The sequence below is a fragment of the Paroedura picta genome, chromosome 2 (assembly GCF_049243985.1).
Source record: "Paroedura picta isolate Pp20150507F chromosome 2, Ppicta_v3.0, whole genome shotgun sequence".
Taxonomy (NCBI): domain Eukaryota; kingdom Metazoa; phylum Chordata; class Lepidosauria; order Squamata; family Gekkonidae; genus Paroedura; species Paroedura picta.
Window position 1 is genome coordinate 128333035 of NC_135370.1, and position 12858 is coordinate 128345892.

Below are 12858 nucleotides of genomic sequence, written 5' to 3' on the forward strand. Positions count from 1 at the left end.
CCACCCCCAATTCCATTGATGGTTGCTATGGTCAGAATTCTTCTCTGTGATCTCCTTCAGAGCAGCTCCCCACCTTGGCCTACCAGGAGCTATAGAGGCACCCATATCCTGGATGGAAAGTAGATGAGGTTTGCCTTGCAGGATTCTTTCACCTGACTTGGAAAATGCCTAGTGATCATGCTTGGTTATTGGTGCTTATCCTGAGAAACATCCTGAACAAGATTACTGGCCAAGCACCTCCTCCAGGGTTTAAATATACCTCATATGAGGTGGTCATCCCAAAGAGACAGACACCCAGGTATGGACAACAGGAACCTAAGGATGTGAACTACCTGCTGAAGATTGAAGGGAAGAGCCACTTAGCACATCTTAGGCAGAAGAGAGCCTTTGTCCCCAAATACTTTCCCATTTTTACTTACAGCAAGGAGGGGGACCTCCAGGTGAACTATCCGTTCATCAGGGATGACTGTTTCTATGATGGTTTATTTCAGGGCATGCCTCACTCTTTAATTGCTGTAAGCACTTGCTCAGGTGGTCTCCGAGGTGTATTGTGGGTAGAAAATAAGACTTTTGAAATTGAACCTATCCCAGCATCTGCTACCTTTCAACATGTGGTATACCAGTTGGAGGAAGAGGAAGGGGCCATCCGCATGATGTGCGGGCTGACACCAGAAGAGCAACTTCGACAAGCAGCCATGATCCAAAACACTAGGAATGTAACCCTTGAAGGATCTCAAGACAGACCCTGGTGGACACACATAAGGCATGCAGCACTTGTCATTGTGGTTGAACATGAACGCTATGTTCATTTTGGCAGAAATGAAACTGTTGTTGCTTTGAACATATTGAACATTATCCATCTTACAAATTCTTTGTATGTTCCACTTGGCATTCAGATAACTCTTGCTGGACTGGAAATATGGTCTCAGAGGAATCTCATAGATATTTATAACTCAATGAGTCCTCTACTTAGGAGCTTCAATATGTGGAGAAGAAATACACTTAATATGTATCTGCCACATGATGCAGGTCACTTATTTGTATATAAGCGTTATAAAGGTATATTTGGTTTAGCATATACTGGAACAATTTGCCAAAAAGAGATGGCTAGTGCTGTCGAGTCATATTCTACTACCAGTTTGTTAAATTTTGTTGTCACATTTGCTCATGAACAAGGGCATATTTTTGGGATGAAACATGATTCAGAGTTCTGTAAATGCGAACAACAAAACTGCATCATGGCTGCCTACTATTTATACAGTGATAAGTTCAGCAACTGCAGTCATAAAGACTATTACGACTTAATTAAATCAGGTAAAGCGTGGTGTATGCTGCCTGACGGACATCCTGATAAACTGAAGGAACGCACATATTGTGGAAACCAAGTAGTAGACAGTAGAGAGCAGTGTGACTGTGGTTCAAAATCAAATTGTGAATCAGATCCCTGTTGCCAGTCTGGTTGCAAGTTGCGTTCCGGTGTCTCTTGTGCTTTTGGAGAGTGTTGTTCCAAATGTCAGCATCTTCCAGCTGGAGCTGTTTGCAGGAAAAGTATCAGTATTTGTGACCTTCCCGAGTACTGCAATGGGACTTCAGTTTGGTGCCCTGAAGATGTTTATGTTCAAGATGGTGCCCCATGTAAAGATGGTGCCTACTGTTATCACGGGAGCTGCTTTACCCACAAAAAACAGTGCAAAATGATCTTTGGCTCGAGAGCACTGGTTGGTTCAAAAAGCTGCTTCAGAGAACTGAATACTCAAGGTGACCGCTTTGGCAACTGTGGCATTAATGGTAACAAACATATCAAATGCCATGTTGAAGATACCCTGTGTGGACGAATCCAGTGTGAAAACATTCATAAATTGCCTTCTTTGGCAGAGCACAGCACCATAGTCCAAACACATATTAGCAACCATCTGTGTTGGGGCACAGATCACCATTATGGAAAACAGTTTCCTGACATCGGAGCCGTGAAAGATGGCACTCCTTGTGGCAAAGATATGATGTGTATTAACAGGAAATGCACCAGTGTGTCCCTCCTAAAATATGACTGTAATATGACAAAGTGCCAAAATAGGGGTAAATGTAACAGTCGTAAAAATTGTCACTGTGATTATGGCTGGGCTCCCCCATACTGTCTCGATAAAGGCTATGGTGGCAGCATTGACAGTGGGCCGCCTCCAGCCTCCAGTGCATTATTTATTATACAACTTTCAGTTACCTTTGCTGCTATTGTTTTGGCTGGTGGTCTCACGGTATATTACAAGGGCAAAGTGATGCAATGGTATAGAAAATATTTGGCAGGATCACACTAATAAAATAAACACAGGAAGAAAGCCCATAGTGACACCTAAGTAAATCCTCAATAATGTGTTACACATTGAAGTGTCAGCCACTCATGATATATAACTAAATATAAATTTCAGAACCATGTGATATTATTATGCATAAAGATGTTTGGATGTGCAAGCTTTTGATCTCTTTTAGTGGTTTTTAATGGAATCTATCTCAAGATTTGATGGTTATTCTAAAGCAGTGGTACTTTGTGGCTTGTGGAGAGTCACATTCACAATTAGCATCAACCAAATGAATCACATGACTACAGTATGTGCCCCACTGAGGGAAGGATGCTATTCAGACTTTCTTCCTCCCAATTATTTTATAAGAACCTCCGTATACTGAGTGATTTGACAAGAGTTCACTGATCCTGACTGACTCTCGTTGTCCAAACTCCGGTTGGTGCCCAAAATAAATGGTACAATCATGGTTCTGAAGGTTCCACAATGTTGGAAATAAATTTGTTTGGTCTTGGCAGATTCCCAATATTTGGGCTGAATCCAGCTGTGGTTTAAGGATCTGCGGCAGGGGTAGTCAAACTGCGGCCCTCCAGATGTCCATGGACTACAATTCCCAGGAGCTCCTGGGAATTGTAGTCCATGGACATCTGGAGGGCCGCAGTTTGACTACCCCTGATCTGCGGGGTCCATAGCACCGGAGCCAGTTTTAGCAGTTAAGCCGTTTAAGATGGGCACAGATACAGTGGGAGCAGCCAGACCGAGGACGGAGTGGAAAGGGATGTCACTCTCAGAGTCCCTAAAGAGGGGAAAAGGGGGAGTTGACAGTCTATGGCCTTGATCCACAGGGGGGAGGTACTGCGTGGGGGCCCTGGAAGCACAGGGCCTGTGCCATGTGCTACATCTGCTACATGGATAAACTGGCTCTTGCTGAATCCTTCACTAGTAAATGTCTGATTGCACGTTCTTATCAAGCACACAGCCCTCATCTGCTCATTTCTTCAGTCATTCCTAATGTAGTCTGTTGGTCTTTCATACACAAAGCTCTGCCCACATTCCACAGGTAGCCCTATGAACAGTTGCCACGGTCACTCTGTGTATCGGAGGTAGATTTGCCCTCTAGTTTCTCTCTTACTAGTAGCTACAAAGACTTCTTCCTTCTTTCCTTCCTTTTTTCCTTCCTTCCTTCCTCCCTCCCTTCCTCCCTCCCTCTCTTTCTTTCTTTCCTTCCTTCCTTTTTTTCTTTCCTTTTGGATGACTATCATAAATTGGTTAGCCTACAGAGTTAGTATCCCTACCTTCAAAATGACTCATGTTCGTGCCTGGATGTTAGTGCTGGTCTTGAGGAATGCCCTGAAAGAGACTGCTGGCCAAAAGCGCCCTCCAGGGTTTAGGTATGCCTCTTATGAAGTGATCATCCCAATCCCAAAGATGATTAATCCTTAAAAATGTCACTAAAGATTAATTCTATTTAAATGGTGAATATTACCTACTTAGTCTCTTATAATATTTTGGGTATATAGTTCAATCCCAAACAGGTTGCATAATATCCAAATCTGTAGGGGTCTAATAAAGTTCAAAAACAATATTAATATCATATACCATAATGCCTGAGCACAGTGAGCCAGTATCATGTTTCATTTGGCCTTTATAAGGGCACAGGTAGCAACACACTAGAAAATCAGACCCCATGATCCCAAGTTCCCAAGACCAAAACTTTTGAACGACACGGTCTTCCCTGGCAGCAGAAGCATGGCTTTCATTTGGGCAGTCGTGGTTGGCTTCCCTAAGATTCCCAGCTGTCCTTAAATCCATTATCTCTCTCTCCCGCATGGCTGCTGCCTTTGCCTCGTAACGGACAATGTTTGAATCCTCAAGATAATCAGCAGCATCTTCGGCTGGGCTCAGGAGCATTTATCATGGCAAGTTATATAAACACGTCTAGTGAACTATCTTATTCATTTAGATACTCGTAGCACACTTTTCTTCCCGATGGCAGCCCCAAGGGGCTGGCCACATCATTCTCTTTGCTTACGTTTGATCATCTCGACATCAGCCCTGTCTGGCCAGTGGGAGTCCCCCAGGGAGCTTCCGTGACAGAGAGGGGATTCCAGCCTGACACTCAGAATGTGACACACCGTGGACCTGAAAATCAATGCTCTCCTTTTCTAATACTGAGTTGCAAAATCCCTAATAACGGTCTTCATCATTCCTTTCCTCCTTTTTGGAGAGCCATCTTGGTGCAGAGATTAAGAGTGGTGGCCTGTAATCTGGAGAACCCTGGAAGTGATGACAGTAAGCCACACCTTCTTGCCACACTCCTGGAACTTACATGTCACCAGAAGTGACATCGCCCAGTGACATGCATTATAACACATCAGATATGTGATGTGCAAATGTAAGGTAAATAAAGCAATAGGCCCACAGTTGGGTTACGATTTAGAAACTTCTGTCACAGGGAACATAATGGAGCAGATATTAAAGGAGGTGATCTGAAGAACTTGGTGATCCGAGGAAGCCAGCATGGAATGGTCTCCAACAGATTTTGCCAGATGACCCTTGTTTCCTTCTTTGATGGAGTGACAAGCTTACTAGATCATGGAAACTCAGTAGATGTTGTTAACTGGATTTCTGTAAAGCATTTAACAAGATTGCCCATGATGTTCTGATAGGTGATCTGGAGGACTGCAAACTGGATTTTCGGATAATTAGGGGGATAGGGAGCTGGTTAGAAAACCTCACCCGAAGAGTTGTTGTCAATGGTGTTTCATTGGTCTGGAGGTGAGTAATGGGGTGCCACAGTGCTTGTTACTGGGTCCAGTACTTTCCAATATTTTTATATATGATCTGGATGAGGGAGTGGAGGGACTACTCATTAAATTCTCCTATTGGGAGGAGTAGGAACCACCCCAGAAGAGAGTTCAATAAGATTTGAATATACTGAAAAAGTGGGCAAATGGGAACACAAATGAGAAGAATGCATAGTGGATAGAAGATAAACCTCTGGGTAGTAGTGCGTGTGAATGAGATCTAGGGGTGCTTGTGGACTGTAAGCTAAATATAAGCAAGTGAGATGCAATGATGAAAAGGTGAATGTAATCTTGGACTGTATCAACAGAAGCATCACATAAAAATCACAAAATGTCATAATCCCGCTTTATACAGCTTTAGTCAGTTCTGGAGGCCTCACTTCAAAAAGGATGTGGAAAAAACTGAGAAGGGTACAGAGGAGAGTGATGAGGATGATTTGGGGCCTGGCGACTAGTCCTGTGAGGAAAGGCAGAAGGACTTGTTCTTCTCATGTTTGGCCTGGAGAAGATGTGGCTGAATGGATATCATTGCTGATATAAAACTAATAGAATTGAATTCCTCAGAATTTCCTGGGGTGAATCCCTGACAGTTATATCTTCATCTTCCCATGGTAACTCAGTGTTTTGGGGAGAGGAAAGGAAGCCTGCTTGCACAAGAGGTCTGGGCTAAACTAAAGAATTGATTCAGTGATGTTATCTTGAGTTTCCAGACCTTTTTATTTTGTGTGTTCCCTAAATGGCAAAAGTGGGGATATCATTAGTGAAACTGCCACAGGCATACTTCATCCCAGGCATTTTAAAAGAACCATGGTATATGGGGTTATCAGTCAAAAGTCTACTGAAGCTGAATAACAATCTCTTAATGTGGCCCAAGTCCCATAGCTGCCTCAAATAGTATGATCAGGGTTCTGAATCTCTAGTATGTTGGGAATAATTACTTTGGATTTGGCACATTGCAGATATTTACAACTGGACATGAATGGTGAGGAAATATCTGACTGTGTACACTTATTAAAAATCCTTTTCTGAACAAATCATTTCTTCACCACCACCCGTCATTCCTAAAGTAGTCTGTTGATCTTTCACACAAAAAGCTCCGCCCACATTCCACAGGTATCTGAATGGATGGTTGCCATAGTCACTTTGTGTATTGGAAGGAAATCTGTCCTCCACTCTAGTTTCTCTCCTCTTGTTAATGGCCACCAAGACTTTTTTGTTTTGAATATAAGTATAGGTAGCGTAGCCTACATTATTCCTACGTCAAGCTTGAAAATGACTAATGTTATTGTCTGGTTATTACTGCTGATTTTGAGGAATGTCCTGAAAGAGACTGCTGGCCAAATAGCCACTCCAGGGTTTAGGTATGCCTCTTATGAGGTGATCATCCCACAAAGACAGGCCCCCAGATATGGGCACAAAGAACCCCAGCATGTGAACTACCAGATGAAGATAGAAGGGAAGAGCCGCCTGGTCTACCTCAGGCAGAAGAGAGCCTTTGTCCCCAAACACTTCCCCGTTTTCACTTACAGCACGGAGGGGGCTCTGCAGGTGGACTATCCGTTCATCAGGGATGACTGTTTCTATGATGGTTTTGTACGTGGCATGCCCGTCTCTTCGCTTGCCATTAGCACTTGTTCAGGAGGCCTCAGAGGTGTTTTGCAAGTCGAGAATAAGTCCTATGAAATTGAACCTGTCCCAGCATCTGCTACCTTTCAACATGTGGTGTATCGACTCGAAGAAGAGGAAGGGGCCATCCGCATGAGGTGTGGCCTGACAGAAGAAGAGCAACTTCGACAGGCAGCCATGATCCAACACACTGCGAATGTAACAACTGCCAAATTTCAGGACAAACCATGGCGGATACATACAATGTATACAAGAGTTGTCATTGTAGTGGAACATGAGCGCTACGTTCAATTTGGCAGAAATGAAACTGTTGTTGCTTTGAATATACTAAATGTCATCCATCTTATAAATGTATGGTATGTTCCAATTGGTGTTGAGGTATCTCTTGTTGGACTGGAAATATGGTCCCACGGCAATCTCATAAATATTTCCAATGACCTTCATACTTTCCTTCCTGTTTTTAATACTTGGAAAGTAAACACTCTTCTTCCACGTCTATCACATGATACAGCCCACCTTTTTGTATATAAAAGATTCGGAACTGACCTGGGAATAGCATTCACAGGAACACCATGCTGGAAGGTGTGGTCAAGTGCTGTTGACGTATATATAAGTCCCAGTTTGTACAACTTTTCTAACGTATTTGCTCACGAACAAGGGCATATCCTCGGTATGAATCATGATAAACCTTGGTGTAACTGTGGAGAAAGAATCTGCATTATGGCTGCCTCTCACTCAAACAGTTATAAATTCAGTGACTGCAGTTACAGAGACTATTACAATTTACTGAGATCTGGCCATGCACGTTGCATGTTTTCTCCCAATGATCCAGATAAACAGTATGAACTCATATATTGTGGGAACAGAGTAGTGGAACACGGTGAGCAATGTGACTGCGGTTCAAAGCAGAACTGTAAATGGGACCCCTGTTGCCAGTCTGGCTGCAAGCTGCGTTCCGGTGCCTCTTGTGCTTTTGGGGAGTGCTGCTCCCAATGCCAGTATCTTCCTGCTGGGACCGTTTGCAGGAAAAGCGTTAGTGTCTGTGACCTTCTGGAGTACTGCAATGGGACCTCAGAACGATGTCCAGAAGATGTTCATGTACAAGATGGTGCCCCATGTAAAGGTGGTGCATACTGTTACCATGGGAACTGCTCAACTCACAGCAAACAGTGCAAAATGATCTTTGGCTCAAGAGCAACGGCTGGTTCAGAAGGCTGCTTCAGAGAGCTGAACACTCGAGGCGACCGTTTTGGCAACTGTGGGATTGATGGTGCTACTTATAAAAAATGTCTTCAGAAGGATGTCCTGTGTGGCCGACTCCAGTGTAAAAACTTCAATACATTGCCTTCGATGGAAGGACACAACACTATCATTCAAACACGCATTAAGGACAGTTTGTGTTGGGGCACAGATTATCATCACGGAACAAGAATTCCTGACATTGGAGCTGTGAATGATGGCACTCCCTGTGACAACAATATGATATGTATTAATAAGGAATGTGCTAATGTATCCCTATTGCAATATGATTGTAATATGACAAAGTGCCAAAATCGGGGAATATGCAACAGCCACAGAAATTGTCACTGTGATTATGGTTGGGCCCCTCCATACTGTTTAGATCAAGGCTATGGTGGAAGCATTGACAGTGGACCCCCTCCACCCCGCAAAGCCAGTCAAAGGTTGTCTAAAAGACCCCTAATCCCCTTAATTATTATTCTTTTTGTTGTTCCTGCTGTTGCAAGTGTTGCTGCTCTTGGTGTATATTACTGGACTAATCTGATGCAGTGAGTCAGAGACTATGAAACAGCCACAAAAATGGTCACTGTGATATATGGTCTCCCCTTGTCCCTACTGCCTAAATAAAGGCTATGGTGGCAGCACTGACAGTGGACCCCCTTCTTCACACAAAGTTTGTGCAATGTTAATTACAGGATTCTTAATCCATTTTGCTACTGTTATTGTTGTTAGTGTTCCTGGTCTTGGTACAGAACCAAAATGGTGTAGAAATTTTGGGCATGATGTCATCAATAAAATTGATATATAAAGACAGTCAATAAGAATTCTTTTGTTGTTGCTGTTGTCAGCCATTCAGGCATGTCCGACTTGGAGATCCCATGACACTGCTATCACCATGATCTTCAATCCCATGCCACCTCTCTCAGTTGTGCAATGTTCTGGCTGGTGTCCATTTTGATTGTGCTGAACCACTACATTGTCAGCCTGGTTTCCTTTTTCCACTAATCTTAGCATAATTGCTTTCTCCATTGAGTTGGATTGCATGATATGACCAAAGTAAGTGAGGTGGAGTTTTATGATTTTGCCTACCAATGATATATCAGACTTTATGTGCCGTAGTATTTCCTTGTTAGTTTTACCGTCCATGGAACCTGCAGAAGCCTTTGCCAACACCAAATTCAAATGAATTGATTCTTCCCATGCTCAGTTTTCCTATTGTACAACTTTCACAGCCAGAAGTGACTATTGGAAATATGATAGATCTAACTAATCTACATTTCGGTAGTCAGCCTTATGTCCTTGCTTTTCCACGTTCGGTTCAAGCTCATCATTGCTGTGCGATCCAGAGCAATTTGATGTTTTATTTCCATGCTGCAATCATCACTCACATAGATTTATGATCCAAGAAAAAAGAATTCTTGAATGCATTCGATCTCTTCACCATCGTTATCGTGACATGTCTGTTTTTTGCAGTGATAGTTATTTTTTGTCTTTTTAGTATTTAAAGGCCAAATTCATTGACCATTGTAATCAGCTGTTCTAGGCCTTCCTTAGTTTCTGACAGGAGAGTAGTATCATAAGCGTAGTGAAGGTTATTTATATTCCTTCCTCCAATCTTAATTCCAGTGTTTAGTTCTTTGAGTTCAAACTCTCTCATAATGATCTCAGCATACAAGTTCAACAGGAAAGGGGAAAGAACATAACTTTGGCACACCCCTTTCTCTATTTTGAACCTATCAGTGTCACCAAATGATTTATGTACAATGGCTTCTTGGCTTGTGTAGAGTGACTGCATCCGTTTGATCTGTCACCCCCATATTTTGCAGGATTGTGATCCACACAATCAAAAGCCTTCTTGTAGTAAATAAAGCAGAAGTAGACATCCTTCTGATATTTCCGTGACTTTTTCAAAATCCAGCACAGGTTTTCCCAGATTTTCTGGCAAAAAGCTATAATGGTTTTGATTGGTACACATCTCAGCAGTTCCATGGGTATGATGTCAATGCCTGTCAATTTTACCAAACAAAATCAGATTCATTCCTTTGACAGACTCCTTGATTCTTATATTGTAAGTTATTTTTTCTAGTGGTGGAATAAACTAAAGTTGCTTTAGTTTATTCCACCACTTATCTATCACCAATTTTTCAGCATTTTTCCAATTGTTAGCAATAACTATACTGGCAACTACAATCATAAAATTAACCAAAGTTTTTTGTTTACAACACATTTTATTATTCAAAAATAAATTAAAGAAGAGCTAATGACACTGATGGTTCTGTCTTGTCTTTTATAATTTCTTCTACTTCTTTAAAAATCTTCTCCCAGAATTCTTTAACTACTGGACAATCCCACCATATGAATATAGGTCCCCAACTGGCCACATCCTCTCCAACAGTTTTTGTTTTGAGAACCATTTAGATGAGATAATGAAATTGGTGTATTGTACCATTTCTGAATAACTTTTAAACCATGTTCTTGAACATTCCTAGATAGTAAATTAAAGGGGATTTGCTTAAATAATGTATACCATTCCTCTTTTATATTTATATGAAGTTCTGATTCCCATATTTTGTTTATAGATTGTGAATATGGCAAGCACTTATCTAATAGTATTTTGTACAATCTTGATATTAATTTCCCTTCTATGGTTTCTATTTGTTTAATTAATTGTTCAAATTCCATTAAAGATCATAGAATCATAGAGTTGGAAGGGACCTCACGGGTCATCTGGTCCAACCTCCTGCACTATGCAGGACACTCACAACCCTATCACTCATCCACTGTAATCTGCCACCTCCTTGAACCTTCACAGAATCAGCCTCCCTGTCAGATGACTATCCAGCCTCTGTTTAAAAATTTCCAAAGATGGAGAACCTACCACCCCCTAAGGAAGCTTGTTCCACTGAGAAACTGTTCTAACTGTCAGGAACTTCTTCCTTATGTTTAGAAGGAATTTCTTTTGAATTAATTTCATTCCAGTTATTCTGGTCCATCCCTCCGGGGCAAGATCTATTCATTTGTTTTTTAATTTTAAGAAAAAAGAATGTAATTGATATATCAAAAACCACTTATATCAGGAGGAAAAACACTTTCTATATCTACTAGAGCCCCTTCTCCATCTGCTTCTAATGATTTCATAATATTTTTACAATACAAATGTTTACCAGGGTATCCTTTAGAATCCATGTCATAGTTTTTGAATGATTGAAAGTTAGGATGATAAAAAATAGGTATAAGGGGAGAGATCCAAAGGTACAATTTTTCCAAATCAATATTGGGCTATATAGGTAGGACACTGAACTCAAATTAAAATTTCTCTCTGGATTTTTAGAAAACCTGATGACCTCCTAGTTCTGCTAAGTTATAACTATCAATATTTAATCTAATTCCTTAGAAAGGTGTAGAAAATGTTATGTCTTAATTGATATGATTCATAATATAATGAAATATTCGGGATTCCCCAGACTCCATGTTTTGGTGATTGGTATCTTAAAACATTGGCAAATCTTGGTTTCTTAGACTGAAAAATGAACTGGCCTAGTCACAGTTCTCACAGAGCAGTTTCTCTCAGAGCTCTCTCAGCCCCACCTACCTCACAGGGTATCTGTTGTGGGGGAGTGTAAAAGAAAACAATTGCAAACCGCTTTGAGAATCCTGTGGGTAGTGAAGAGCAGGATATCAAAATGAACTCATAGAATCATAGAGTTGGAAGGGGCCATACAGGCCATCTAGTCCAACCCCCTGCTCTAGGCTAGATCAGCCCTAAGCATCCTAAAGCATCCAAGAAAAGTGTGCATCCAACCTTTGCTTGAAGACCGCCAGTGAGGGGGAGTTCACCACCTCCTTAGGCAGCCTATTCCACTGCTGAACTACTCTGACTGTGAAAAACTTTTTCCTGATATCTAGCCTATATCGTTGTACTTGAAGTTTAAACCCATTACTGCGTGTCCTCTCCTCTGCAGCCAACAGAAACAGCATCCTGCCCTCCTCCAAGTGACAACCTTTCAAATACTTAAAGACGGCTATCATGTCCCCTCTCAACCTCCTTTTCTCCAGGCTAAACATTCCCAAGTCCCTCAACCTATCTTCATAGGGCTTGGTCCTGTGGCCCCAGATCATCTTCGTCACTCTCCTCTGTACCCCTTCAATTTTATCTACGTCCTTGAAGTGAGGCCTCCATAACTGTACACAGTACTCAAGGTGTGGTCTGACCAGTGCCGTATACAATGGGATTATGACATCTTGTGATTTTGATGTGATGCCCCTGTTGATACAGCCCAAAATGGCATTCGCCTTTTTTACCGCTGCACCACACTGCCTGCTCATGTTTAGTTTACAATCCACAAGTACCCCAAGGTCTCGTTCACACACAGTGTTACCTAGAAGCGTATCCCCCATCCAGGGCATGTTTTTCATTTTTCTGACCCAGATGCAGAACTTTACACTTATCTTTATTAAATTGCATCTTGTTCTCATTTGCCCATTTTTCCATTGTGTTCAGATCTCGTTGAACTCTGTCTCTATCTTCCGGAGTATTTGCCAGTCCTCCCAATTTGGTGTCATCTGCAAACTTGATGAGTAGTCCCTCCACCCCCTCATCTAGATCATTAATAAATATGTTAAAAAGTACCAGGCCGAGCACCGAGCCCTGAGGTACCCCGTTACTCACCTCTCTCCAGTCTGATGAAACACCATTGACAACAACTCTTTGAGTGCGGTTCTCTAACCAATTCCCTATCCACTTAACTATCTGAAAATCCAGATTGCAGTCCTTCAACTTATCCATCAGAACATCATGGGGAACCTTGTCAAAAGCTTTACTAAAATCCAAGTAAATGACATCAACCGAATTTCCACGATCCAGCAAACCTGTTACTTGGGTCAGAAAAGGA

General features: G+C 41.9%; 2 protein-coding genes across 2 annotated transcripts; both read left to right on the forward strand.

Moving 5' to 3' along the window:
• The first annotated feature begins 72 nt into the window (after positions 1-72).
• On the forward strand, positions 73-2823 carry LOC143830306 (disintegrin and metalloproteinase domain-containing protein 20-like). The gene has a single exon (XM_077322633.1). It carries the CDS (start codon positions 165-167, stop codon positions 2310-2312), a length of 2148 nt encoding a protein of 715 aa, XP_077178748.1. The 5' UTR covers positions 73-164; the 3' UTR covers positions 2313-2823.
• Positions 2824-5836: 3013 nt separating this feature from the next.
• Positions 5837-8784, forward strand: LOC143830307 (disintegrin and metalloproteinase domain-containing protein 20-like). Its single transcript, XM_077322634.1, has one exon. It carries the CDS (start codon positions 6227-6229, stop codon positions 8516-8518), a length of 2292 nt encoding a protein of 763 aa, XP_077178749.1. The 5' UTR covers positions 5837-6226; the 3' UTR covers positions 8519-8784.
• The last annotated feature ends 4074 nt before the right edge of the window (positions 8785-12858 follow it).

Bases quoted from the DNA above. Each gene is read 5' to 3' on its own strand.
- LOC143830306 (XM_077322633.1), top strand. From the start codon at position 165: ATGCCTAGTGATCATGCTTGGTTATTGGTGCTTATCCTGAGAAACATC.
- LOC143830307 (XM_077322634.1), top strand. From the start codon at position 6,227: ATGGTTGCCATAGTCACTTTGTGTATTGGAAGGAAATCTGTCCTCCAC.